The 27,884-nt window shown below is 42.7% G+C and overlaps 3 protein-coding genes across 3 annotated transcripts in view; 2 read left to right on the top strand and 1 right to left on the bottom strand.

Annotated features, from left to right (window-relative positions):
- The first annotated feature begins 2,170 nt into the window (after positions 1-2,170).
- Positions 2,171-10,760, top strand: maneal (mannosidase endo-alpha like). The gene is made up of 4 exons (XM_008421284.2): positions 2,171-3,764; positions 5,206-5,315; positions 9,039-9,115; positions 9,881-10,760. The coding sequence occupies exons 1-4, from the start codon at positions 3,260-3,262 to the stop codon at positions 10,515-10,517; spliced, it is 1,329 nt and encodes a 442-aa protein (XP_008419506.1). The 5' UTR covers positions 2,171-3,259; the 3' UTR covers positions 10,518-10,760.
- A 1,716-nt stretch (positions 10,761-12,476) lies between these two features.
- sf3a3 (splicing factor 3a, subunit 3) lies at positions 12,477-19,264 on the bottom strand. The gene is made up of 17 exons (XM_008421283.1): positions 18,998-19,264; positions 18,844-18,891; positions 17,881-17,933; positions 17,387-17,492; positions 17,220-17,292; positions 16,779-16,870; positions 16,612-16,694; positions 16,394-16,532; positions 16,234-16,302; positions 16,096-16,163; positions 15,079-15,186; positions 14,927-14,996; positions 14,674-14,838; positions 13,111-13,221; positions 12,929-13,019; positions 12,797-12,852; positions 12,477-12,720 (listed from the first exon to the last, which is right to left on the bottom strand). Exons 1-17 carry the CDS (start codon positions 19,091-19,093, stop codon positions 12,643-12,645), a joined length of 1,506 nt encoding a protein of 501 aa, XP_008419505.1. The 5' UTR covers positions 19,094-19,264; the 3' UTR covers positions 12,477-12,642.
- A 2,974-nt stretch (positions 19,265-22,238) lies between these two features.
- Positions 22,239-27,884, top strand: part of LOC103471961 (ubiquitin-conjugating enzyme E2 E2) — a 65,888-nt gene continuing 60,242 nt past the window's right edge. The window contains exons 1-2 of the mRNA XM_008421277.2: positions 22,239-22,399; positions 25,238-25,435. Of these exons, the coding sequence (XP_008419499.1) occupies positions 25,245-25,435 (191 nt within the window). The 5' untranslated portion in view covers positions 22,239-22,399; positions 25,238-25,244. The remainder of the gene's footprint in view (positions 22,400-25,237; positions 25,436-27,884) is intronic.

Here is a 27,884-nt window from a genome sequence, read left to right as displayed (position 1 = left end):
TGTTCAGGACTGGTGTCTGAATTCATGAAGAACTAAAGATATTAATTTCTTTAATAATTTGTTTATCCTGGTGTGTTTCTTTTCTTTGCTGCCAGGAATTTTCCTACCGATAGTCTTAAGACATCATTATTATGTCCTCCTACAATTGATAAAGCCAGTGATCAGTTATCACAATACAATAGTTATTATATTGAAAGCCCATTAAATTTGATGCGCTTTTGTTATTTTAATCAGACCTTAAGGTGAAGTTGCTGCATCCCACCACCAGGAGGAGAAAAAGTTCCGTTTTTGTTTTCTAGAACTGCAGCCTGGATGCTGACTGGTTGGATTTCTAAAGTCAGTTCTCCAAGGGGAAATTTTAAGTTGGGGGCTTTTCCCAAAAATTAGGAACATCTTTAAATTACACGAGAGCAAAAAGCACAGCTATTTAAGGAAACTTCCCATTAAAATATAATGAAAACTCAGCTCTGGATTTGGTCGACTTAGAGTTCCATCAACTTCAGCGCTGATAACCCTAAACTCTAGAAGCTGATATTTGACTGTATTGAATCACAGTCACATCAGGGAAGAAATCAATTCAACACGTGTGTTGTAATTCAGAAAAGGTTACCAAAAGATTTCAAAGTTAAGAGCTTCTTTTTCCCTCAAATGAAGAAAATGAATCCCTGAAACACATCTAGATGTAAACGGGTTGTATGAGAGGTGATTAGTGTCACTCTTGAAGGAATATTTTTATTTGTGTGAAAACTCTGTTTATTTTTTTATTGACATTTACAAAATGGTGAATGTTTGCTGAGAGAAAGTCGCATGTTCTCCCAGTTCTTCAGTTACCTGAAGGCAACATGGTCAGTTTGTACATTCAGTGAAATCAAATCCCATTCTGTCCACATTCCTTCAGCACTGACATGTTCAGTTACGTTGCTGGTTTATTATTTCAAGTTATAAGACAGTACTCAGTTTTAAAACACAAGAAATCTCCAGATTCAGGTTTGATTTTGATTTTTTTTTTACATGACTTGTTTCTTTAAAATGAGTGTTTAACATCTGAGTTTCTCATTAAAATGGTTGAACCCATGACAGAGAAAAAGGTGTTAAGTTTCTAAAGTAATTCAAGATTAGGGTGATGGCAAAGATGTCATCCACGCTTTAAGACTTGGAGCTTATAATTAAAGGGCACTTTAGTGGGCGCTAAACAGGGGCAACAAAATGATGGCAGAAAAATTATTTCTAGTCCACATTCTCTGTTTAACAGCTGTTGTGATGGTAGAGGAGAACAGAGTTGGTTGGTAGCAGGCTGTTACAAAATGTTTGCGTGTGAATTTCCAAAATACTTACCAGAAACTAGATACTTTGTTATTTTAGGAGTTTGACATCCTGACATCGAAGTGAGAGAGGCTTAATGTGATTTTTCTACATTATAATGTACCTTTTAATGCTCTCTGTAGACCTTTTCAGTTGCTTTTAATGCTGGATTTAGAAAATAACACATCAAAAAAACAGAGGTAGAGATATAGATAGCAAAAACGCAAACTCTTACCAAGTATTTTTGGTCCAGCTTGTAGTGCAAATATCTTAGAAATAAGACAAAACTAACTTTAGACAAACTTTCAGCAAGATATAGGAACTTGTTTTTAAGTTAATAATTCCTTAATATTGATGAAAACGTAGTTCCATTGATGGATTATTTCACTTATGGGAACATGTCTTGTTATAAGTGAATTTATCTGCCAATGGAACAAATACTTTTCATCCATATTAACGGATTACTAGAAACTAGGGTAACACTTTATTTGAAGGGTTGTGCATAAGACTGACATGACACTGTCATAAACATAAAGAAGTCTTAATGAATGTTTATGACAGTTGTCATAAAGTGTCATTCGGTAAATAATGACACTTTTAATGTAAAATTGCTCCAAAAGTTGCATTGCAAGTCCATTAAAAATGCTAACTTTGCATTAAATTGTCATTATTTACAAAATCATGTAAAGTTGGTACTTTTAATGGGACTTTTAATGCAACTTTGCATTAAAAGTGTTATTTACCAAATGACACTTCATGGCAACTGTCATAAACATTCATAAAGACTTCTTTATGTTTATGACAGGTGTTATGTCATGTCAGTCTTATGCACACCCCTTCAAATAAAGTGTTACCGAAACTAGACCAAAAAATACTTGGTATATCATACTTTTTTTAGTGTATTTGGAATAATATTTCCTTTGCTAGATTATAGCGTGTGCTTGTTGGCACAACAGCAAGCAGAAATACAGGACATAATGTGGATGTTGTTACATCTGACAATGAAAAACAAAAGGCAGCTACTCAGACGATCATGAAAAAGAATACATTTACTGCAGTTGAATAGAAAAAAACCCCCATAAAGGAACAGAATCATGAGAAGAAAGGGAGGCGATGGAGTCATCCTTCCATGAAGATGATGTCTGGTTGGTGTGTGTGGAGCTTTTTCAAACAGCCGTCCCAACCAGACATGGAAGAACTGGACACCAGAACAACCTCTGTCTGTCTGTCAAAGTGAGAAAATAATTAATAATGATGGATGATTTTGTTTTTGTTTTTTTACAAGCTGGACAGCCTATAGGCCATGTTCTGTCAACTAAGTTATTAAATTATCCGTTTTAAATGGAAAAGTTGGATTGAACGTTTTGTTTTCCTTTTCTCAAAGGTCTCCTTTCTAAATTAGTTCTCATTAAAATGTAACTGACAGCCAACCTCACAGTGGAGCTGGCTGTCACAAATGCATAGTGTGGTGGTGCGAATCTTTTGAAAAGAAAAGAAAAACTCAGACTTTTTTGAAAAGAAACTCTGTGGTTCCATCACACATTGAAATGGGACCGACCTGGACCTGCACCGCGTTTCTTTGGAATTTAGATGAACGTAGAAAGCGGGACAACCAGCCGGGTCGTCCTTTAACTCTGTCTCAGAGATAGATGCCATGAAGCTCCTCCTCTTCCTCCATTAACCGACCCCCACAGGCTGACTGTTTCCGGTCGGCCTTAATCCACCCTGCCGTTTCAGTCACACAAACAAATGCAGCCTCACTAACTGAAAGACGGACCGCAGCAGCTCGATGGGGGACAGGCCAGCGGGGGCCCGGCTGGTGGCTGTTTCCGGGACGGACGCGGGAGGCGATCTGCTGAGGCTCGCGCTGCTGATGTGGGGGGAACGGTGAGCGCGGCGCGCGACGACGCGGCGGACTGCGCTGTGTTTTCCTGCGGCAGCACCACGGACAGCGGCCATGACGCGGATGCGCAGGAAGGCCATCGTCGCCCTCTTCCTCTTCACACTCTTCATCTTCGGGACCATGATGGGGCTCAGGACCCTGAAGCCCAGCGACGGCTTTTCTGACCTGGCGCCCGGGATGGACTTCGCCGGGGAGAGGTCTGACAGGAAGCGGCCGGACGTGAGAGACGCGCTGGCATCGCCGGGCCAGTTCCGCTCCGGCGGCAGCGACACCAAGGTGGTTTTCACCAAATCCGACCGAGACTCCAGCATCTTCTACGACGTCCACATCTTCTACTACCTGTGGTACGGCTCCCCCAGCATGGACAACCAGTACATCCACTGGGATCACCCGCTGGTGCCCCACTGGGACCCGAAGATCGCCGCCAGCCACGCTCAGGGCAGACACACACCTCCGGAGGACATTGCTTCCAGTTTCTACCCTGAGCTGGGGCCCTACAGCTCCAGGGACCCAAAGGTGCTGGAGTCCCATATGGCGCAGATCGAAGCGGCTGCATCAGGTAAACACTGCATGGGTTCGGTTCGGTTTCTGGCTGAACCCACAGTTCTGCTAAAATCATCAACAGTTGAATATGTATGTCCATGGATTTTTAGAATGTTTTATCAGAAGTCTGATGGGTTTTTGTCGTCAGAAAATCACGATCCAGTAGAGACAACTGGATCCAGTCTGATCCAGGTTCTACCACCCACTGAAGAAACTAACAGGGACAATTCATTTGCTCCATGGATTGTCATTTCCAGAGCTCCAAGTTCTTTGCCATATTTTACAAATACAAATATTAAAATTCCATTTGGATTTATAGCAAATATTTCTATGGATGGAGGTTGGGTTGTTTTGGGTTGTTGTTTTTTTTTTAGAAATTTTATCTTAAAAATAAAGTTTTAAGATAAAATGTATTTCATATCTATCCAGATCTGGAAAACATTTAGTGACAGCTAATAACGCAGCATCTGCCACAAAATACCTTAGACACCTGGTTATAACTCCTCTCCACATCCAAACTCCCATGATCCTTTGAGCAGCTCCTTCTGCTCCATCAACTCAGGATCCTGGAAGAGATTTTCCCAGAGAGGCTTTTCTAACACTTTTTGGTTCACTTTCCTAATGATTCGGACCACCACTCCACCCTTTCTCATTGATCGGTCTTCCAGAACCGATGCCAACCAGAGACCTCCTCCTCTGCCTCAGCAAGTTTCTCCCACTCTTGAGTTTCTACTTCTGCAGCCAGGGAACCTGCAGGCCTTCTGGGCCCCAGAGCCTCTCAGCTGCTTCAGGAGCCTCCAGAGCCAAGCAAACCCTGAGGGGTTCCGTCTACTCTGGTGTCCACTAGTGGGTCCTCTTGCTGCCGCAGCAATGGACTCTCATAACTTTCAAGCAGCTGGAAACCATGTTCACAAGTGGAGCGGAGGTGATTAGCTGACAGCTAACAACCCTCTCATCACCTGAGTTTTCAATCTGGAGGCTGCTGATGGCAGGATTATAAAATCAGTCATCAACTTTTGCTGAAAGTGGCCTTTTAGAGTAGACAGCATTCTACCAGCCTGGTTTAGTCGGCTTTAAGCCAACTCTGGTTTGTTTGGGGAGGTGTGAATGCATAATCAAACTCTGATGCAAATGAAAAAAGTTAACTCTGGTCCGTCTACAAACCTCGGTCTGCGTTCGGTTGAAGTGAACTCTGATGCGGTTCAATGTAAATGTGAATGCCAAGCGGACCGGAGACAGCTCTGTCCAACAGCGCCCCCAGGAGGAATATGGCATGCTATATGAACTGGGTGGCCAACGAGGACGAAGGCCTTGTGATGCTCATATGACACAGAGAGAACATTTTCCAGTTGATTTTACTGCACATTACTGAGGTTTGTGCTGATGTTTCTCATATTCATTCCAGTCTGATGCGGTTCTGACAGTCCTCCTCTTGTCTCCACGCCGTGGGTTTGTAGGAGTGCTGGTGTTGTCATGGTACCCACCTGGGGTGGCTGATGACCATGGGGAGCCCACTGAGGACCTGGTTCCTGCTGTCATGGATGCTGCCCAAAGACACAGCATCAAGGTAACTGGTGAGACAACCGGTATGTTTTTTACCTTATGACTACTTACTGAATGAATGAAGCTCTGTGATCACACCATGGTTTTATTCCCTCTAATCATTTGACCTCAGTTTCACTAAAATAAATGAGACCCATCATTTGTTCATCCAAATGTCAGCAGTTTTGATGCACCAGATTTGGAACCATGAGGTTCAATTTAGAAAGTCTTCCTTTTTAGGATAAAGCCTTTTATTGGTTATAGGAGCTGAAATATGTTGATTGTTACCATAGAGAGAGCGCCACCTATCGCCCTTTGCGATAAACGCTAATGTTGTTTTGAGACCATTTTTAAGTCATACGATAGTAATGGCAAAATAATAATGCAAGAGCACATTGTAAAAGATCAGTACATTTTTAATTCTAATGAACATTTAACAATGGAAGACATTTTAAATATCCAAAATAAATAAACAAAACAACAAATAAAATGCATTTTGAAGTCTTTGTAAACAACATTTTCCTTCAAATAAGGTCTAGTTGAGACCCAAGCACCAAACTGAAGACTTTCATTGTCCAGTTTTTTGTAGATAGAGGGGAAAAAAAGAGATAAATGATAAATCATGCCAAAGGAAATTATTGAATTTGTTTTAATCTTAATTTATCATGCAATTAATTAGATTTATTGATTATTGTGACAGGCCTAGTTTTCTCAAGGTACTTTACAAAAAAATTATTTCACAGTGAACAATTTATCGTCCAGCAAATTTTGTTATCATGACAGGCCGAGAGACAATAATTGCTTTTGAATTGGCGCTATATAAATAAACTGAATTGAAATGAAACTTCCTGTTACAGTTACCATTTTTATTACAATTTTGGTCATTTAAAACACACCAACAATTTGACATAAGTATCTAAAATGGGTTTTTACAACCCTACATAGTTTGTATTTATTCATGTATTTCTTCTGATAATGCATTAATGTTGTTTTTGTGTGCTGTTTGTTTTATGGGACTAGGGAAAGAAATTAGCATTTTGCTAACTCTGGTGTATTTGTAGCAATATGGTACATTCAATAATATGAACTGTTCCATTTAAATAAAATCAATTCAGTTAGAAAGAAACATGTCAGACCACAAAGTTTATCACAGTGAGTTCTGGATGGGACTGTATAACAACACAACTGATGGAATTCCCCTGCTGCTCATAATGTGTGTGCTTGCGCGTGTGTGTGCGTATGTGCGTGCGTGTGTGTGTGCATGTGTGTGTAAAACAGCTGTCACTGCGATCCAGTGTTTAACTCATTTAAAATAAAGACAAAAAGATTTTTTCCTCCAGTAACAACTTCCACACCTAAGAGTGTGTAAAACAGGGCATGAAAACCTCTGACGGCCCTGAGTAGAGCTCAACCAGGCCAAACTGCAGCGTTTCTACGGCTCTAACATTGATCAGTGATGTAGGAAGTGACTGGACGGCTACAGCTGTAGCTGTTCACACCAGGTAAAGCAGCTGCCAGGCCTGGGCACCAGCTCTAAACACTGCTGCGTTACCATGGAAACTGTTTATGAGGACCTTGCAACCTCCGTTGGAGGAAGCGGTGGGCGTTGAATGCTTTCTGTTTGCAGCTGCTGCAGAACTTAGTGGCTCCTGGCATCTGAAGCCAACAGGCTGAGGTAACAGAGTCATTATTATTACTTTGGTGTATTTGTAGCAGTATGGTACGTTCAATAATATGAACTGTTCCATTTAAATAAAACCAATTATATATATATATATATGTGTATAGCATTGATGTATACGCAGTGTATACAGTGTGCGTGAGCAGTGGTCCCCAAGCTACGGTCCACGGCCACACGATGAACACACGTGTTTGTTATGAACGCTGCATTCCATGTCGAATTCTTCGAAGCAATGCCTGTAAGTAGCAGCTTATACTTCAAAACAGTGACTTTCCCTCAATGAAATATATACTAGTCAGTCCCAGTGACCGTTTCACTAACGGTTTTTGCCCATGTGCTTTCTGGGTAAAAATCAATCGAGAAATGCGTCTCCCCATTGTAAGCTGTGCCTTTTTCAAGTCCATGAGAAGCTCCTGGAGTCGTCTTCTCAGAGACTGTTGGATCATCTCCAAAGAATGAACTGCAGCTATGGTTTAGGACCAAGGTGTGAACTGACCCTGTACCACCTGAACGATGGGACGCCTGTGGGATGGAGGTTCTCTGTTCTGTTCCTCAGAAATGTTCATCCTGAGCTGAACTCCGGTTCTGTTCAGCTTGTGGCTGATGCTGAATCTGATACACGGAGTCTTGTAATAGTATTACACCCCTTACACTTTACTAACATCTGGTCTCATTAACACTTCCAATCTATTTTATTTTATTAGGGTTTTATGTGATAAACCAACACAAAGTAGACCAGAGTTGTGAAGTGCAAAGAAAGAAATGTACGACTCTACTTTGTAGAACCATTTTTAGCTGTAGGTTGGTTGCTTAATGTCTCCATCCTTCCTAATCACACTCACTTATGCCTTTAAATGTACCATTTTTAATGTGCATCTCTTTCATTTTTACTTGTATATCTTCTATTACTGATCAATAGTTGTTCCCTAACTATTGATCTTGTGAGAGTTGGAAGGTTTGGTTGGCTTCAGCTGGACCTGTAGGCTGTGATCCCAGCAGGTCCAGTTGTTCAGAGCGAGAGCCTCAGACTTTCAACCAGTGGTTCAGAACATCTGGCCTCCAGCTTTAGTTACTCTTAAATAAAAATCGATTTAGAATCAAAAACAACAAGGAGGTGGAATATTAGCAAAGGTTTTGTCTCATTCTTGTTGCATTTTTATCTCTTGTTGTAAGACGTGTTGAACAAAAGAAGAATGAACGGATGTCCACAGAGAAGACTCCAGATGTTCTCTGTGTATCATAATGTCTGAACAGGTGTTTGGGATGATGTGATAACATGGATCTGTTGACCCAGAAAAGACCCTGTGTTGGGCTGTGTTACCACTCAGAACCACATTATCTTGGATTAAAGAACAGTTTGCTACGGTATGTTATGACTACGGTAAACACATCCCAGGATGGGGATCAGTTGGTATGTAGGTTCTGTTACTCCTTGAAAAAATGAGGAATTCTGAGTTTGCTTACAAACTGGTGTGTATTTTTTCCTCTGCAGAGATCTGCATTAAAGGACTGAAGGTGAAGGCCAGCTATGTTTACTGTTTTTCATATGGCAGTAGAATAGAAATATTTTTTCTTATCCCACAAAGAGAAATTCAGGTGTAACAGCAGCATCAGATATACTAGTTCAGACACAATGTCCTTAAATTGCTAAAACAACATATACAAAAGAAGATTAACGATAACAACCAGAATAATGATCATGCTATATTGTGCAAGATTATCACATAAAAATACTGTGCAGCTATTAGAGGAATTTTTGACTCATGATCAGGAATGTGCAGTTTAGATGGATTACTTTTTAAAAGTGTACATAATGTTCATTTATGTTGAAGTTAGAAAGACTATTTACAATACAGTATATCAGTAAGGAAAATAGTGTATAGCGGTTTGTGTATAGCAGCTTTTAGTTAACTTTTTGCTAACTAAAAGCTGTTCTGATAACAACAATTAAAACAAATTTCACCAAGATGATCATGTTCTAAATTTGAAACATTTCGTCTTCTCCAGGTTCTTTCGTTTTTACTTGGTGCTTTTACTGAACATCCATCCTCCTGTCTCTGTGCACAGGTGGCCTTTCACATTCAGCCGTACAAGGGCCGGACGGACCAGAGTATGCATGACAACATCAAATATATTATTGACAAGTAAGCTCCTTCCCAGTGTATGTGTATGTGCTGGGTGGGGTTCGCCTCCAACAGGTGTAGCTCTGCATTAAAGGACTGAAGGTGAAGGCCACAGGGTGACGATGAGGAGCAGCTGGGTAAATATAGATGGTTCCTCATTTTCTATCAGTGAGCCGACAGAGTAATAATTGAGGTTTTTGGAACTGCGCCTCTGGTAGGACGTCATGACGACTGTAGATGTTTTGTGTCTTCACCACGACTAAGACCTACCGAGGAGTCAGTGCAGGTTCAAGAGGGAAGTACATTTGTACCGTGGAAAGATGAGCTGACAGTTAATCATTCATTAGGTTCTTATGTCAGTCCAACCTCAGACGTACAAAAACACACAACAGATTTCACCATGGCATTACTGAAGGTGTTAGAGGATGCCACAATAGAAGAGTTTGTGAAAAGTTACATCATTATTATTAGTACTAACATCATTATTATTATGTGTAGTAGGAGAGGTAGTACTACTATTAATAGGAGTAGTGGTATTAACCTTACCAATGCTATGGCTTTGTTGGTAGAGTAGTTGTCTTCTGATCAAAAGGTTGTAGGTTCGATTCTAGCTTTCTACTGCCCCATGATGTACACCTGGGCACTGCAAGGTACTTAACCCCAACTTGCTTGTGTATTGGTATGTTAATGTGAAGTGCTTTGAATGGTCAAAATGACTGGAAAATTTACCATTTAACTTCAAGCTACCTTGATATGAAATTCCATTTGTCTCTCTGTTTGTCTCAGATATGGAAACCATGGCGCCTTCTATAGATTCAGGTCTAGCACAGGGCAAGTCCTGCCACTGTTCTATGTCTATGACTCCTACCTTACCCCACCCGAATCCTGGACGGAGCTCCTGACAGCAAAAGGCTCACAGAGCATCAGAGGGACGCCTTACGATGGTGTTTTCGTTGCCCTGGTTGTGGAGGAGCGCCACAAGCATGACATCTTAGCCAGCGGCTTTGACGGCATGTACACTTACTTTGCCTCCAATGGTTTCTCATTCGGCTCCTCCCACCAGAACTGGAAAGCCATCAAGGAGTTCTGTGATGCAAACAACCTGCTGTTTATCCCCAGCGTCGGTCCGGGCTACATGGATACCGCCGTGCGACCGTGGAACAACCACAACACCAGAAACCGGGTCAACGGGCGTTACTATGAGACGTCCCTGCAGGCGGCTCTGTCTGTCAGACCAGAAATTGTCACCATCACTTCCTTCAACCAATGGCATGAAGGCACTCAGATAGAAAGGGCTGTACCCAAGAAGACAATGGCGCGTTTATATTTGGACTACTTACCAAACCAAGCAGACCATTATTTACAGCTTACTCGTCAGTGGGCTGAGACCTTCAACAAGGAGAAGGACAAGTGGCTGATGTGAACAAGGCTTCAGCTGCCTGGTGGAGGCGTTGAGGATCACTGTGAGTCTCAGTATTTGAGCTCCTTCTGACTGTTGACCCTGGTGATTTATCTCACCAACATTTTCTGCTCAGTGTTTCTTCGTAAACTTAAAAAAAGTACAGTTACAAAGAGAAGCTGTTTTTTCCTTCCCTATTTTACTAAAATAAAGACTGTTATTTCTTGTACTTTCTTTATGACCAATTAAAATGTCTGTTTACTGTTGGAGGACTTGTATTTATTGTCACCTGAAAGAGTCTAATGTTGGAGGATAGAAAGCCACAGTTTGAGAGAGTGAGATGTAGGCAGGTTCAAGTCTGCTTCTCTGGTCAGTTCCTTCTTTCTTCCAGCTGATAGAGATCAACCTTAAACACGGCGACGCATTTAAAGAACCATGTAACCTTGCTGAGTTTCCTCATCACTCATTACCACACAACACAGCTGATTGAAAACAGATACGTACATTCACTGTATACAATGACTTATCTTTTATTTCTCATTGTCTGGCATTAAATCAGATCAAACTTTTCTGTTTTACCTCAGTTAGGATCATCAATATTTTTCCTGTTTTCTAAATGTCAGAATAAAGTTTCTTCAAAGCCAGAAGTTTTGATCCATTTCCTCTGGGTTCAGTAGAACTGTAATGTATCTTAAATAATACGAATGTTTGGGGTTTCAAGCCATTCTTCCAGACAGACCTGGGTCTGTTACTCGGTCAGAGCTCCCACACGCACACACACACATCTTCTCAGCTGTTTCCTTTAGTACACAGATGAGGATGACTACCCAAATATACACACCCATACCTCATCGTAACTTTCCTTACATCTCTGGCTGCACCTCAAAGGGCCATGGCAATGCACAGATGGTCTCCCCAATCAGTCTTCTATGTGAGCACCAGCTGCTTCACTAATGGTTCTACAAGTATCTGAACCTGCCTTCCCACTTCTTTGTAAAGTGAGTGAGGTGTCCGTCAAAAATATTGAACTTCAGTTCATGCAGTTAGTATCCAGGAACTGGTGGCTTCCTCCTCACTTTCAGGACACGGTTCACTGTGGATAGTGAATCTGTCTAACCAGTTTCATCATCCTTTCTTTTGTTCTGGGGTTGATTTGGACATTTCGGACCAGAACCTGTCTCCCTCCTGAGCGCCATGATGGTTAGACATTCCCATCATGTTATTTGAACAGATGAACATGATGCTGTCAAGCATCTGAAGGTTACTCCAAAGGAAGAACCAGACTGGATCAGCTCCTGATTCTCTTCCTGGTATCTGGGCTGATTTCTACCGACTTCCACATCATATCAAACCAGAAAGAAATGAGTTCTAGGTGAGACTTTCAAATACTTCCACAGGTGTGCCTCCTATTAATTCTAATGTGTCCTTCAACATATCAGCAGTTTCCAAAACCATGACATCATCATCTGGGCTTTCCCTCATCGCTTAAAGAGACAGTAATCATTCTGTATGTAAACCTCTGATCCTGAAGACATTTATAAATAAATCTGACATCTCTCATCTTTCTCTTTGATTTTTGTAATTAGAAATAATTCTGGTCAGTCTAACTGAACTAAAATAACTGATTTGATTTAGCTCCAGACAGTAAAACACAAGAGGTGCATGTAAACTTCTGCTTTAAACTGTAGAACATCACATATCTTCTGTTGTCTGCAGCAACAGTAACGCAAGAGCCCCACCTTGTGGAGGCCACATGGAAAAAGCAGCAGAGTAATGTTTTGCTCCTTTGGTTGTCTTCAGAGACATTGTTGATTTAGAGCCAATGAAACATTAAGAGCTGGAACATGAACTAATCTTAGCTTATATTTGGTTGTGTAAGAAAGACATACCGTAACTGAAAAACTATTTAATCAAAGTTTGCCTGAGTCTTTGAGACATAATCAGAATCCTGGGGTTCATCAGGCTCCCAAAACAGAAACAACATTTAGGAATGACAGGGACTCAAAGTCCTCGGTTTATTGAAATCATCAAAGGTTGACATGTTATAAACTGGAGAAAAGTTGTCTGGAAAATAACAGCACTACTTAAGACATAAAACAACAGGAGTAAATATGAGATTTAAAAAAAAAGGAAGCATCTCGCTGTCCGTCTACAGCAGGCCCTGTCTCTTCAGATCCTCGTACGTCTTCTTGTTGACCACATTTCCAATGGAGTCCTCGTACTCCTCCTGAGTGGACACAACACAGGACACGAGTGAAGGAGTCAGACTGCATCACATTCTGTCCAGAGGGCTTTGTGCTTACCTCTGTGTCCGGCTGCCACCGCTCCAACGCCTTCTGGGACTTTAGCTTCGCCCACACTGAACACAAACACATCAGCAGTTAACGCCGGCCTCAGACAGACGGACACGGCACCGACTGAAGGAACGGACTTACAGGAGACGGCGTCCTCTATCTGTGTGACGTTAGCGAAATGAGCCGTGTTGGGGATTCCTAGGCAGCGCATTCCATGTGCATGCCGCCACTCCTACACAGACAAAAAATATTACTGAAAAAATAAAACCTTGTTCTTATTGTAATCATTTATAAGAGTTCTTTTCACAGGAGGAAGCGCGTACTGCAAAGTGCCTCTGGAAGGCCTTGGGCCCTCTGTAGGTGTAGTTTCCACAGATCTCACAATTGTAGTTGATGTTCAGGCCGTGCAGTTTGTAGAGCCAGTAAGGGATCGGCTGCAGGGGAAGAAAAAAAAAAACATCCCTTAAACTAGTTTACATGTAAACACGCTACATGAGGAAAAAAAGCAGCAAATAACTGATGTGGAAGGAAAACCATACACGGCTCTCTAATATTTCTACAGCTAGAAATCTGAAAAGGGCGCCTGTATTCTGACAGCGGCAAATAAAACTGAGTGAATCCAAAGTGTCTTCCCATCCCAACAACACAGACTGGACATAAAGAAGCAGTTTTCAGCTTCTAAGTACCGTAAATCTGGAACAAACTTCCAGATAACTGCAAAACAGCCAAAACACAGAGTTCCTTTAAATCAGAGAGACAGACATAGCACTAATTATAATAAAACATCATTTAAATCTAGTCTGATTTCAACTATTTGTTACTTCTTTATTTTGCTCCTGTGAAGAAATGTTTTTTTTGTTCATCGTTTATATTTTTATCATGTAAAGAACTTTGAATTGCATTAAAGCTGAAATGTGTTATTGTAATAAACTTGTGTGTGGGAGGTAAGACTGCTATTAAACATAGTGGTGGCAGCATCATGCTGTGGAGATGGACAATCCTGAAAGAAACCAAGTTGGACCTGAGAGCAGAGTGGAGGTTCTCCTTCACTCTGAACCTCCAGCCAGAGCTGGAATGGTTTATATCCAAGCATATTCATGCGTTAGAATGGCCTAGTCAAAGTTCAGATGTAAATCCAACAGAGAATTCGTTGCAAAACTTGATCACAGATAGTCTCAGTCAAACCTGACTGAGCTGGAGTGAACAGAGGAGCTGCAGCTGGTTCCACCAGCAGGAAGAGCTCCATCACTTCCTGCCAGACCAGTGTTTCTCAACCCTGGTCCTCAGGCCCCCCTGTCCTGCATGTTTTAGGTATTTTCCTTCTGCCACACACCTGAATTGTATCTCTGGGTGATTAACAGCCCTCTGCAGCACTTGGTGGTCATGCAATTATTTTAATCAGCTGTTCTGAAATAGAGGCACATCTAAAACATGCAGAGCAGGGGGGCTGAGGACTGGAATTGAGAAGCACTGGTTTAACCCCATCTGCCCACTGAGTCCAATTACTGGTCGAAACTCCTAAATACAGCAGACCTTAAAATATTGAACCATGCCATAGCGCCCTGTAGAAAGGAGAACGTAGATCACGGGGTACCTCAGACCTTTTCATTCTGATGATCAAGAACAAGCCAATCGGTCGTTGAGTCCCTACAGACCAGCTTTGCCAGGCATTTGGGTTTGCTGTTTTTTCAAACTTTATCTCATGTCATATTGTAATTTTCAGAAATGCTGAGTTTTGGAGTTTTCATCATCTGTAAACCACAAACATCAACATTTCAAAGCATAAGAGCTCGCCGTGTCTTACTCCACATATATACGAGTTTATCCTTGTGACATGCGGGCCAAACTGGGCCACTCCAGGGTCTGACTGCGTGTTTGGGCCTCACCTTGCCATCCCAGCCCAGGGGCAGGTTTTTGGGGTTGTAGATGATCTCGTTGTCTTCATCTTCGCTCTCGCTCTCACTCAGCTGCTCTTCCTCTTCTTCTTCGCGCTCCTCTCCTGTCCTCGCCTGCTTCCGCTGTACGTTCTCATGGGTGAGCTGCCTCTGCTCCTGCACAGAACCCACAGAGCCCAGCAGGTCAGGCCGTCACAGCCGGGGTGGGCTGAAGCCGGACCTGAAGCTGATGACGAAGACTCACCCCCAGGATCTCCACGTACTCGTAGACCTGAGCTTCCAGGAAGGCCGTTTCCCTGTTCCGCTCCGTGTCTCTGAGGTGGTGACACATGGAGACGATTACATTCTGCCCCGTCACACAACAGGATCAACAGTCATTTTAATACGCTCACATACTTCTTAGGCCCTTTGGCTTTGGGGTTCTTGGCGAACAGAGACGGGTCCAAGGATTCCAGGGATTTGCCTTTGGTGCTGAACAGCCTCTGAGCTCTCTCCTCCAGAGTTCTGATCACACACACACACACACACGCACGGTGTCATAGTAAGGGGAAAAGGAGGGATCACGTTCAAGATTCTTTATGAATTTAAATCTGACAGGTATGTTGAGCATCTGTACTCTGGTGCTTCAGAATAAAATCCAGTGAAACTATTTATGTGCAGCATATCTGAAGGTTGTAAAACCTTTTAGGAAATAAATTTGGGAAAATTATCTTAAGAAATTTTTCAGTTGTAACAAGATAGAAAACATGCTAAAAAAAAAAAAAAAACTACAAACGTTTTTGTTACGAGATCAATTTTTTTTTATGAAACTTTTTTCATTTCATAACATTGAGAAATTTTCACATTATCAGGAGAAACTGCTCCTGAATTTATTGTGATGTGGCGAAAGTGAATGTCATCCTGCAAACTGGAGACACATTTCAACACCTTTCTATTTTCTGACTGCAGAAAATAGAAAGCGGTGGGGCAGAGACAGAAAATGGCCCCCCTTCAGTTCCAGGGTGCAACACGGTATGGATCTGACGCCTGACCCGATGCCACTCACTTTCTGCAGTCAGGTTCTTCTCATAAATTTGTACTTACCCAAGTTAGACACAAAAAGCTGGTTAGCCTTAAACGCCTCAAGTCAAAACTTACTAAACATGTCAGGCATGACTCCAACTGTCCCATCATAAAAACCTACAGGTACAAGATCAAATACTGCTGCCACAACAAAATGTAAGATTTGTGATTACTGTATTTAAAGCCAACTTACAGTAAAATATGAATGTAACATTTTAAGGCCTTAATTTTACATTTCAGACACCATGGTGTACGTGCAAACTGATTAATCAGACAAGGAAAAAATATTGAAGTTGTAATGGGACAAAGTGCAGAAAAGTGAAATGAATCTGAGCTTCCCCTCCTTCTTACCCTCCACACTTCAGGCCCAAAGCCATGAGAGCCGACTTCAGCCTGTCCAGACCCAGAGAGGCCAGCTCCTGCAGGATGAAGCAGACCCATGAGTTCAGTTAGCCGACAGCAGCCCTTCTGGTTAAAGTTTGATTTTACCTCCCAGGACGAAAACGCAGAGAGATCCAGATGAGCTCCGGCGTGCGTCAGAGCACTACTCGTCTCTTTCTGCAGTCAGATCAGAAACATGGAGGAGAAGCGTGAGCTACGACGCCTCAGTGAATCACCGTGTTTTCCGTGGGCCAAAGGCAGCACTCACAGGCCAGCCCGGAAACGTCCCGTTCTCCCACTTTTTCTCAAAGTCAATCAGGACTTTCCCGTAGAGCTCGTTCTGGTCCAGCAGAGGCTTGACCCGGTCCGTGTAGTCCTGCAGGTACTCCAGCAGCATCTCCAGGTACCTGCAAAACCACATGGTTCCCCAGGTCATGCAGTTCAGGCCCATCGGGTCAGACGCAACAAACAGGATCGTGGACCTACTTTTTGTATTCGGCGTTCTTCCTGTCTTTGGGGATGTCAAAAAGTTGGTCGAATGAGGACAGGTAGGTGATGTAGTCCAGTTTCTGCAGGGATACAGGCAGCAGTTTGAGAACATGGCTCCTTTTGTCTGGAAGCTGATGATTACGACAGAAACGGAGCAACGTTACCTCAGCTCCCTTCAAGTTGATGTACTTCAGGTAGCAGTCATGGAGATCCAGATAGCGGCCGTATCCCTCCTCATCAGTGAAGTCCACCATGTCTGGAGGAGCACAGCTGTTAGGCTGAGTGTTTAACAGCTAATGCTGCTGAGCTAAACAACCACTCTGACACAAGACAGATCATTTAAACAAGTAGAATCAGCAGAACAGCAGCTCAGGAATCCACCGGCTGCTCAGCCTCATGCGTCTCCCTGAGCAGAGAGCAGCTAATTAAATGGAATAGACGTGTTTTGAATAGGCCACAGCCTGTTCAAGGAAGCATAATAGTGGACCTTTAAGGCTCACATCATAAGATGAACCATTTAATTCACCATCAGTAAACACCGTCACTACCAGCCCTGCAGAGTTCCCTGATTATTGAGTTTGGAAAACCTGAATAATGAGTCTTACTCTGAGCCTCTTCACTGGGATTGTCTCTGGCCTTCATCAGCTCTTCAAACTCTGCTGACATGGGAATGGAAATCTACAAAGGAAGGAAGACACAAAGCAACCCAGAGACTCTGTTACTGTTGCTGTTGACACAACGTGACCAGACGGCGTGGCGGCAGCTCTCCTACCTCGTTGGGATGCTTTCGGTGGAACTCCTTTATGTGTTTCAGTCTGTTGTAAAACTCAGCAAACTCGTTTGGTCCAGAGATGGCGGCGAGCTCGTCTCTCCTCATCCTGCCAAACAGAATGGTTTCAAAGGGTTAAACGTCCGCTAGCAGAACCAGCTGCCTGGAATCAGGCCTGTTTTTCCTCCTCTAGAACATCATCCAGGTCAGGGGAGTCCAGACATTTGGTCGCATATTCCAAAATCATGCAGTCAAAACTCATGAACCAAAAACGTGTTTATTTTCCTTCTCAGCAATAAACTAAGCCACAGTACTTTTATCAAACAAATAAAGTAGTAAAAATCTCTAAATTATAGTAAATCTAACAAGTTAAAAAGGCTAAATGTGACACAAATCCCTCAAATAAATGTTTATTCATTTCAGTTTTTTTTTTATGTCATCAAAAGAAAAAACCTCAGCTACAAACATATTGCTAAAAAGACTTAAAATAAACATACCCGTCTTTGTCTTCGTAGGAGTCTCTCAGGTTTGCGCTCACATCCATGTACCTCTGTCAGGAGACACGCAGCAGTCAGGCTTCACATCAGACCCCCATTACGCATTCACACCTCCCCAAACCAACCCGGTGTTCTAGGCAGGCCAACTGGAGTTCAGTTAAAGCAGATTAAACGGAGCTGGTGGGAATGAACCCTCACAGTAAATCCTCCTGATCCATCAATCTTCCACTTATCTGAGCTGCAGCAGATCCAGAAGGAAAACCCTGGGCATCATTCACTCCAGCATCATCTCTTCCCAGTGGAGAACCACGGGCTCAAAACGCAACCAGAATCAAATAAATGGATATCGGCTAGATCGCCTTCATAACTGGGTTTACACAAAGCTCTCTCCATGATCCATCAGTGAAGAGCAGCTACAGCCAACAACCCAGAGACAACTTGATGAGGACTTTTATGCATTTTTCCTCACTGTGGATATTATAAGGCAAAAGTGATAAGGGTCACAATTTCAAGACCCAACATCAATTAAGTATTCCATTGCCTCTCTGCCCGGCTTTCTGATTATACAGATTTAAAAAGGAGCAGCAAAAGCAAATGGGGTGGTTAGCAGAGCTGGTGTCATCCAGGTCTCGCTCAGTAGAACAGAGGTCCTCAAATCCAAGCCCTGAGGACCGGCCTTACATCAGAGTTACAATGTTTCATTTTCTTTTGTAATAAATTAAGTATTTTTGAATTTGAACTGAACCATCAAGTGAGATGCGAGACAGAAGCTGTTGCACAACATGTCAGAGCAAAGTAAAGACATTATGAAAGATCAACATTGTAAATATAGACTCCTTTCACAGATTCACTCTATTTACCCATTAAAAGGTCGCACTCCGTTTCTCTAAAATCGGAACTTTTCCGTTCCACTAGAAAACAAGAAACACTCATCCATCCATCCAAAACAAACTTTATACTTACATCCAGCATGGCTCTTATGCGATGATCGGAATTAATTTGTTCTCGAAGCTGAAACAAGAAGGAAAACAATGACTTAGACTCTGAGTGTTGTTCTGGTTTCTATCAGGTAAGGATTAGCCTCATGCTAACACTAGCTTGTAGCGCCAGAGCTTACCGTGGACTTTTTGTGCAACATTTCTTTAGTTTTGGCGTCCATCAGTCGCTCTTCCTCTTCGTGGTACCGACGCTGCTGTTCTAAAATCGTCTCCATGGTTCGCAAACACACAATGTGTCTATTTTAGGCTGGGTCAGGGAGCTCTGAGTTAGCAGAAAGCGCGAGCCACCGTAGCTGCTGCGTTTGTTTTCAATGGCGCATGTTACGGACCTGCCATCCGTCGCTTTTATCGTTGGGTGAGAAACACCGAACGACACAGAGTTCCGCTGTAATGACGTAGTCAACATAAATAAATAATAACAAAATAACGATAACGTCACCATTACGCTATATTAGTCAAAATACGAAAGATTTTCTATTTTTAATTTACTGTCTTTATTTTTTATTTTTTAATTTATTCTGAACACTTAAGAGTTATTGTTCTTTTCTGCTGCAGTGTTTCAGTGAATCTAGAATTAGAAGACTTTAATAAACATCAGCCGGTACATGCAGCATACCGCAAGAATATTTAATCAGGCAAAATGGGCTTAGCACCCAGTAGGTTCTCCTCTTTCTTTGTAGTCTGCAAAAACATTACAGCCTGCTACATCACACCAAGGCACGCGCGCGTGCTCGTGGGGAATCGCTCTGTTTGTCAAGTTTTTCTGTCAAGAAAAAGACCGGATGTGTTGATTGTTTTCCGCTGAAAATAAAATACTAACCAACAATGAAACACATTAACAGTTAAGTCCAAAATTTATTTGTGCACATATCATACACAAATTATTTTAATCCTACCAAGAAATTTGTTTATGAGACACATCTCTTAAAATATAATAAGTAAGTTTTATTTAGTACTTTATTGATGATAAGAAAAAAAGGGACAAACACAACAAAGCCAGAATAGTTGGTAGAAGCTGAAGTGCGAAGAGCCAGCTAAACTCAGATCCTCCCGATGACTGAGTTTCTCACCCCATCTCCATCAGAGAACCCAGATACCCTGCAGCCAAAATAGACGATTGTATCTGCGATCTTGTTCTTACCACTATCCAGAGCTGGTGACCATAGTTTAGGGTAGGAATATAGATAGCAGTGTTGTAGTACTCGAAATCGGTCTTGGTCTCGAGACCGGTCTCGTCTCGGACTCAACCACATTTGGTCTCGGTCTTGTCTCGGTCTCGGGAGCTGATGACTTGGCATTTTATTTCAAGACCAGTCGAGACCGCAACTGTGAAAATATCACTAAGCGTACAGCATACTGTCCAGTTTATTTGTTAACATCTTTGTTTTCAGTGGATGCAAACCGCACTGATTAAAATCCAAGCAATAACATGTTTCTGTTACTCCCTCTCCCCACCTTTCACTCGCACGCGGCTCTGAGACATGCGCAGTGGTTTCCTCTGAGCGGCAGATCTGTCTAATCGTCAGAAATAGAATTGCACTGCATAAATCATAAGAAATCTGATGGCCACAGCTAACTCAGCAGCGCTTCGCTTTCATAGACGGTGAGGACTACGTCTAACTTTTTTCGTCACTTAGAAAAAAAGCTCAAAGAAAGGTAAGCTCCGTTGAGGTGATGTTAGCAAAGCTAGCTGAACAGAGACACATAAGCATTTGTGATGGAAAAAAAAGTTGTCACTCACTGCCCTGAATTATTGTGCGGAGGTGTTGACTGACTCATCCCATATATGGGACAACGCTGTGTCCAAAAGTCTGCAATATAGTGATGTGACATTCAGGAACAGTCCGATTCTTCTGAATGGCTCTTTACTTAGAAAATAGGACTGGAGTGTCACTGAGAGCCGTTCTTTGTTCTTGTAATGCTTTGCGTACACTGCAGTAGTAGCTATCATTATTTTATTTAATCATGTACATTGATTTTTTTTAAATTAACAAATAAATCAAACACAAGAACGAAAGAGTACGCAGAGCATGCACATTACTCTATGATTGTTTTTGTTCAAAGTGGCAGGTGTAATGTTTGCCATGGTGTCAGACTGCCTGGCTTCATGTAGCCAGAGAGAGGGTGAAAACAGTCACGGTGAGCGCCTTGTGCTTGGTTACTTCTTTGTTGGTCCTTGGTCAGAGTTCATAGTTTGTCAGTGTTCATAGCGTTATTTACCGTCAGGGCATTGCCTCAATTGCTATGTGTAATGGTGCAGACAGTGATGGTTTCTGACATGAGCAATATGGGCAAACACCCAGGGTGTTATCTTTTTAGGGATGGCACGAGACCACCGCGGATTGTAGCACAAAGATGGAAGCACTTCATTTTAATATTGGTAAAATTTATTAAGTATTTAATATCTAGGTGTTTTTATGGGAATATGGATCTTTCAGATCAATTTGAGAAGCAATTTTGATCATATTTCACATTTTATCGTATCATTTAGCACAGGCTGCTGGTCTTGGTCTTGACTAGGTCTCGACTTCCCTCGGTCTTGGTCTCGACTTGGTCTCGGACCCTAAAAGTCTTGGTCTTGTCTTGGTCTCGTGTTAGGTGGTCTTGACCACAACACTGATAGATAGATTTTTAAATTGCGAGTTTTCCCTTTTGGCTCAGCTCTCTCTTCACCACAGTAAACTGGTACAACACCTGCAACACTGCAGACGCAGCACCAATCCGTCTATTGCCTTCCTGCTCCATTTTTCCCTAATTCGTAAATAAGACCCTAAGATATTTAAGCTCTTTCACTTGGGGCAGGACTTCTTCCCCAACCCAGAGAAGGTGTCCTATCCTTTTCCAGCTCAAGGCCCCGGTCTTGGATTTGGAGGCACTGATTTTCATCCTGTTCACTTGCGGTCAACTGTGAACCACTCCATCTAATGAAGCCGACAGAATTACATCATCTGCAAGAAACATACATCCACTTCAGCCAGCAAACACTAATGCTATTAAACAGAAAAGGCACCTCTTTCAGTCACAACAAACAATGGTTGCAGATTGAGGAGCTTCTCTAGGAATATGGAAACAGGCCAACGTCCATTTTCAATTACCAAAACATGCAAATGAAATTCAGCTAAGGGCCTAATCTTAATGCAAAATAGGGCTGTCCCTGGAAAAAACAGAAAACTGCTCCAAACAGGTACATTAGAAAAACTATATTTAATACTGAAGTTGATTGGTTGAGCTCTAAAATTATTGTTTGTACCTATTCCTTTCAGATGTTGAACCTAATAATAGAGAGGAAAAAACAACAAAGCGGAAGGAAATCCGGGCTTTTATTTTAGTGGGTCAAAGAGGAACCCTTCTCTCTAAGGCTCTCCGCCATGACAGACGCATTTTGGCACATTCTCCAGCAGCAGTCAGTCAAAGCAAAGTGACGCGGAGCAGCGGACGGCGAGTGTTTTGGATTTACGGAAGATAAAGTGGGCACTGGGAACCGTTTTCACGGCCGCTGTGCTTCCAGCCTGCTTGAAAAGGTGAGGAGTTCGTTTCCTCTCAGACACGAGCCCTCTCTTCAGAATATTGGGGGTGTATTATTGTGGAAGGGGGCGGCGGCGGCGGTGTTGGCGGTTGTCGTTGTGGAGAACACGGAGGGTGGGGTGGGATGAGGTAGTGGGGAGGGTGACGGGAGGGGGGTCTTTTGTGTTGGGGCATCTATCTGGCAGAGGTCAGCGCGAGCCCCGCTTCTGGAGGTGCTAGCTTATTGTGCGCGTGCATTCTGGAACTTAATCCTTTGAAATTTAATTGCGCGGCTGCCTCGCGGACAACTCTTGATCTGCGGCTAACAAAAGCAGAGGACTCGGGGCGGCAGGAGCTCGTGGGGCTCGTACCCACCACCACGCGACCTGTTTGCTGTAACTACACCAGACCATTCAACAGAACAATGTGATGCATTTTAAACATCCTGCACTTAAACTGCGCTGTTGATACGCGCCTAGCTTCTTTTCAGAGTCAACGATTTCAATCACAATTGAACTTACCGCACTGAGCAGCGTTCAAGCTTCACTGGTTCTGACACGGAGCTACATTAAACAACTGCTAGCTGGTGGCAGCATTTAGCTAGAAGGGACTTAAAGGGACTTTTTTCCGAGACGTTAGGATAGAGCAGGACTGTTTTCAATGTGACTTTGAGCTCTGCTGGCAGCTGGAGACACTTCCACACTTTGAACATCCTTCATCGAGAAGGTAGTGTCAAAGAAGAAAAAGTTTCAGATGAAGAAATTCAGCTTAGTGTCACTTTAACCCCGATAATTCCCCACAGCGTACTGCAGCTAAGGTTGGTGTGACTGCTTGGCAGAGGTCAGGTTGGAGGCTCTGTCCATGCGGGTCAATTATTTCAGGCAGCAGCAGAGTTGGCAGAACCTCTTCTCTCCTCCACCTGACTGCCTCTTACATTTATCACACAGGATCTGAGAATGTAAATAGAGGCATTCACCTTGACTAACTATTAGGTGGGCTCAATGAATCTAGTGAATGTCACCTTGTACGTGTTTTACATGCTAGAGTTTCAGCTTGACTGTCTCTGCGCACCTGAATGGAAATATTCAGTTTTGGTTCCAACTCAGCTTCTTTTGATTGAGTTTTAAAACATGTACTGCTGAAAGGAGAAGTGGCAGAGGTTAGCAGGTCGATGCCAGCTGAGATAAAAGCCACACTGAAAACAGTCCTGCTCTCTCCTAACGCCTCGGAAAAAAGTCCCTTTAAAGCCAACTTCTAGCTAAATGCCGCCATCAGTTAGCAGAGAATTAGGTTGAAAAGAGAAAAAATTCCAGAAAGGAAAGTCTTTCCTTTCATCTAGGAAAGGGGAATCTCTCTAATCTCATTTAGAATGCCCTAGTCAAAGTTCAGATTGAAATTCAGCTGGGAATTTCTAGCAGGACTGGAAAGGCTTTAGCTAGCCAACAACACAGTAATAAACTGAGTAACCGATGGTTGTCTTATGACTGTATTGGAGGCGTAATTAACAGCAGGAGTTCTGTTGAGAATCAGCTGGAATAGCTTAAATGAGAGCAGAGAGACAGAATGAGTAGTTACAGGGTTTATTTCTACTGTGTTGAATAATTGCAATTAGGGCTGAAACATTTAATCAATTACTAAAATAATCGTTAACTAATTTCGTCATCGATTACTTGTTAACTGGAGCATACAGACTCATATAAAGGCAATTGGCAGAAGGAACAACACAGTCAGAGCAGTAATAAAGCCAAAACTGTGTTAAATATACCTGCACTTTACTTTTAAGATGGGGAGAAAGCAACCTGTAACTCTGTTCTACCAGAACTCCCCTAGTGGCAGTTTCAGCTTCACCTCATTCAAATTGCATCAAGTAAATCTTCTGTTTAGCACCTTTTGCTGTCAAATTATTAATAAATGAATCAAACCATGAATCACCAGATCAGTCCAGCAAAACGACCTGGGCTTTTCACATGTTGATGTAAGGATTGTTTGATCCTTTGCTACAAACGATCAAGTGTTCTCTAAAGGAATGCTGTTATTGTTATTGTCTTCTAATTGGGGAAAAATGAATCAAATTTATTATTTTGATTTTTTTTATGCATTTCTAATTTTGCTCAAAATAAGCTTAAATGAATAAATGAAAAATCTGCAGAATGAGCTACTTTTTATCCGATTAGTTGTCATAATAATAATAATAATAAACAACGTTCTTTGCAATAAAAGGCTCCTTAGAGAAAACACGATGTGAGATCTGAAATTAATTTTAAGTACTATTGAATGAGTTTATTAGATTCTATAGCTACAGTAAAATCTTAAACCGGTTTGATTAAATATCTGCAAAATCAATAGTGGTGCTGTCCTTCTGATCTAATTATAGATTAGGGTTAGGGATGATTCCCTAACCCTGGAATCATCCAGCTTTCCCTTGACGTTCCATGATCGGAATAATCCTAGAATCCTGATACTTTCTGCTAGATTCCAAACCGCTCCGTCCACCATGGATCCCACAGGACGGTTCTGATCGCTGAGGGACGACGGATCAGTGAGCGGTGCTGAAGAACAATCTGAGTGCTGCATCGTGGCGCTTTTCCTCCTGATAGTTGACTCTGAACACTCTGAACAAATAACAGGAAATGAGGCGGGAGAGAAAGATATAATGGTCCTCAGCAGGAGTCAAAGCCAGGCACGGACAGCGGCACACTCGGCCCCACGAATTATTGTGGAATATATTTTAGGAGTCGAGAGACTCCGGACCTACAAAGTTGTGTGTTTTGTTTTCAGCGTTGGTCTTTCAATGTTCGCAGATCTGTTGTGTCTCCTCCTCACTGTGTGTTAAATTTGGTGTGTGTGCTCCACAGAGTCAGCATGTCCAGCGAGGTGCAGCCGAGGCCGGACGACAGCCCCAACACCAGCGGGGGGAGCTCCGACGCCGAGCAGAGGGAGGCGGCCCCTCCAGAGCAGCCCGGCCCCGAGCAGCGGGACCAGTCTCAGCCCAAAAAGAAGGAGGCCAAAATCTCCAGTAAGACCGCTGCCAAGCTCTCCACCAGCGCCAAGAGGTAGATCTGCCGCTCTCCGCTGTGCTTTGTGTCCTCTGCTGGCTGCATGCCGGCTCTGCCCCGGCGGTTGCGTTCAGCCTCTGCACCGGTCAGCTGTCACCCACTTGTTGTGCAGTTTTCTCTGAGCCGCTGAAAACGCCTGAAGACTTCGGCTGAAAGAGCCACTGGGGCTTGAAGCCTTTTAAGGATGCTGCCTGACGGAACAGAAGGGAAGTGCTTTCCAAGCCGCTGCCATTCCAACAGGGAGAGAGTCGATAAGAGGCTGATTGAAAAGAAAAGATTGTGAAACATCAGCCGAGTCATCTGTCAAATCTTCACAGAGCTTTAAATTGCAGAGCAATTCAGAGAACATTTCAGAGACAGACTAGGAGTGGAAACATCATCTTTTGACATATGGTTTACTGAAAAAGTAATCACACCCCTTAAGGTTTTCCATATTTTGTGCTGTTGCAACCACAAACTTTAATGACAAATAGGAATCTGAAAGTGGGCTGCACATTTATTGCGTGAAATGTGGCCACATAAACTTTTGTCTGACCTATTTCAGCCTCTATCTGGAGGCTTGTTCTGCTGCAGTTTATATTTGGGAGCAGTCCCAGCCCTAAACATGCTGTGAGATGGATAGAAAAATGATCCCTGCATATTGCCTTAAGCCTCCGATGCTTTTCTTACCCCTCTGTATCCCACACAACTAGTTAGATCTGAAAGATTGCTGTAAAATCTTCACCACACAATCCAGAGAGGGGAAAAAAAGTTGACACTGTTAGCTCAGCCCAAGTGCCCTGTTTTCCTTATGTAACAAAGAACTGCCTCTTTAGATGACTTCATGGGAGATTGGAAGCATTTCTCTGTGATGACACAGAGCAGCAGCTGCTGTTATGTGACCAGGCAATAAGCAGGCCACAAGGCAGAGTCCATGTGCCTGCATGTTGATTGGGAGTTGCTCAAAGACATGTTATCATTTTCCACACTCTGCTCCATTCGCAGACAGCAGCTGTGCCTTTTGGTGTTGGCTGTAAAGATCTACTCAAAGCACCATCATCAGAATAAAGAGCGAATCAACAGCCTCTTTAGCACTGCACAGCCCGACTCAGACTCACCCGGCCTGCATGGCTTCAAACCTGGCTCTGGCTCTGGCTCTGGCTCTGGCTCTGGCTCTGGCGTTTTTGCATCAGCACCTCCAGCCCAGTCCCACCCCACTACCTGAAAACCTGAGAGCTGTGTTTCCAATCGGCCTGGCCATTCCGACTTGTGCTTGTCTGTCGTGTACAGAGTGAAAATGAACAGTGAGGGTACAGAGCCCTGTGGTTCTCCTGTGCTTCTGATCACATGGGTAATCATTGATTATTGAGGCCTCCACCTTTCTCTTCTGGAGTTTGAGGGTTTGTTACAGTTGATGTCTCCAGATCCACAGCTGTAAGCTCTTACTCATTGTAGTATGTGTTTGCTTACTCCGATAAACCAACAGTCATGTCTTCAGGAGCGTCATAATGTGGGATGTCAGGGCATCAGGTCTGTTGTTACTGAGCACTGAAGGGCAGGTTTTCCTTTGGTTCAGGAACAAGACAGACCTTTGCTTTGAAAGGAGGATGATGAGCTTGTTCCTGAACTGACTCTGTTCTGACCTTGATCCTTCTGCTGCTCTAAGCACGTAATCTTCTTCACCCTGATCACAAATTTTTAATATTGTTCTGCTGTTATTTACTCTTCAGTTATTTTCTGCTCACCTCCTTGAAGTGGCTTCCATACACTCCTCAAGAATTCTCTGTCTCCATTCCTTTAGGCTCTTTTTCTTGTTCAGCAGGTCCCCCAGGTCACTGGTATATCAGGCTTTGTTGTTGAGGAAGCATCACAGTGTTTTAGAGGGCCTGGTATTTTCCATACAGAAGCTGTACAGTCAGTTTCTCACTCAGTCTGCACATTGATGTCCTCTCCATGTGGCTGGAACAGAGCATCCCAGTCTGTACACCCAAAGGAACCCTGAAGGGCTTCTTCAGCTTCCCGTTACTATCTGTTTAGTTCTTTTTGTCACAACAACAGCATTATATTAAACAAGATCATGTTCTGATTAGCCAAGAGCAGGAATTTCCTTGGAGATGTATGAGTCCTTCACATTTTGGTAAAAGAAATTCAACATTTTGTTTTCTCTAGTAGAGCAACTGAGAACTATTGATACTTTGGAAGAGAGTGAAGTGGGTTGTAAGAAAGAAAAAACGTCTCATTGTAATACGTAAAGCTATGTTTGAGCCATAAATGCAAGAATTATATATACATATATTTAAAAAGAACAACTCAGAATTAATGTAACAGACTACATGCTGCCACTTTGAGCAGCACAACTGACTTCAAGGATCCTCTGGGATTCCTAACTCAGAAGGAATTCATATCTGCACTTCCAGCTAAGTGCCATTTTCCAGCCTTTTCAGAAACACGCCGATGGACTGCACTT

Source organism: Poecilia reticulata, linkage group LG11 (assembly GCF_000633615.1).
Source record: "Poecilia reticulata strain Guanapo linkage group LG11, Guppy_female_1.0+MT, whole genome shotgun sequence".
In the NCBI taxonomy this organism is placed as follows: domain Eukaryota; kingdom Metazoa; phylum Chordata; class Actinopteri; order Cyprinodontiformes; family Poeciliidae; genus Poecilia; species Poecilia reticulata.
The sequence above is the reverse complement of the archived record's forward strand: the minus strand, read 5'-3'. Positions and strand labels throughout refer to the sequence as shown.

What these genes read in the sequence shown, in the direction of transcription:
- sf3a3 (XM_008421283.1), bottom strand. Translation starts at nt 19,093, where the DNA reads ATGGAGACGATTTTAGAACAGCAGCGTCGGTACCACGAAGAGGAAGAG. An exon ending in ACCGAAAGCATCCCAACGAG is followed by an intron (nt 17,293 to 17,386) that starts GTAGGAGAGCTG and finishes CTTCCTTTGTAG; the next exon opens with ATTTCCATTCCCATGTCAGC. An exon ending in TCAACTTGAAGGGAGCTGAG is followed by an intron (nt 16,695 to 16,778) that starts GTAACGTTGCTC and finishes GTATCCCTGCAG; the next exon opens with AAACTGGACTACATCACCTA.
- maneal (XM_008421284.2), top strand. Translation starts at nt 3,260, where the DNA reads ATGACGCGGATGCGCAGGAAGGCCATCGTCGCCCTCTTCCTCTTCACA. An exon ending in CCCAAAGACACAGCATCAAG is followed by an intron (nt 5,316 to 9,038) that starts GTAACTGGTGAG and finishes CTCTGTGCACAG; the next exon opens with GTGGCCTTTCACATTCAGCC. An exon ending in ATCAAATATATTATTGACAA is followed by an intron (nt 9,116 to 9,880) that starts GTAAGCTCCTTC and finishes TGTTTGTCTCAG; the next exon opens with ATATGGAAACCATGGCGCCT.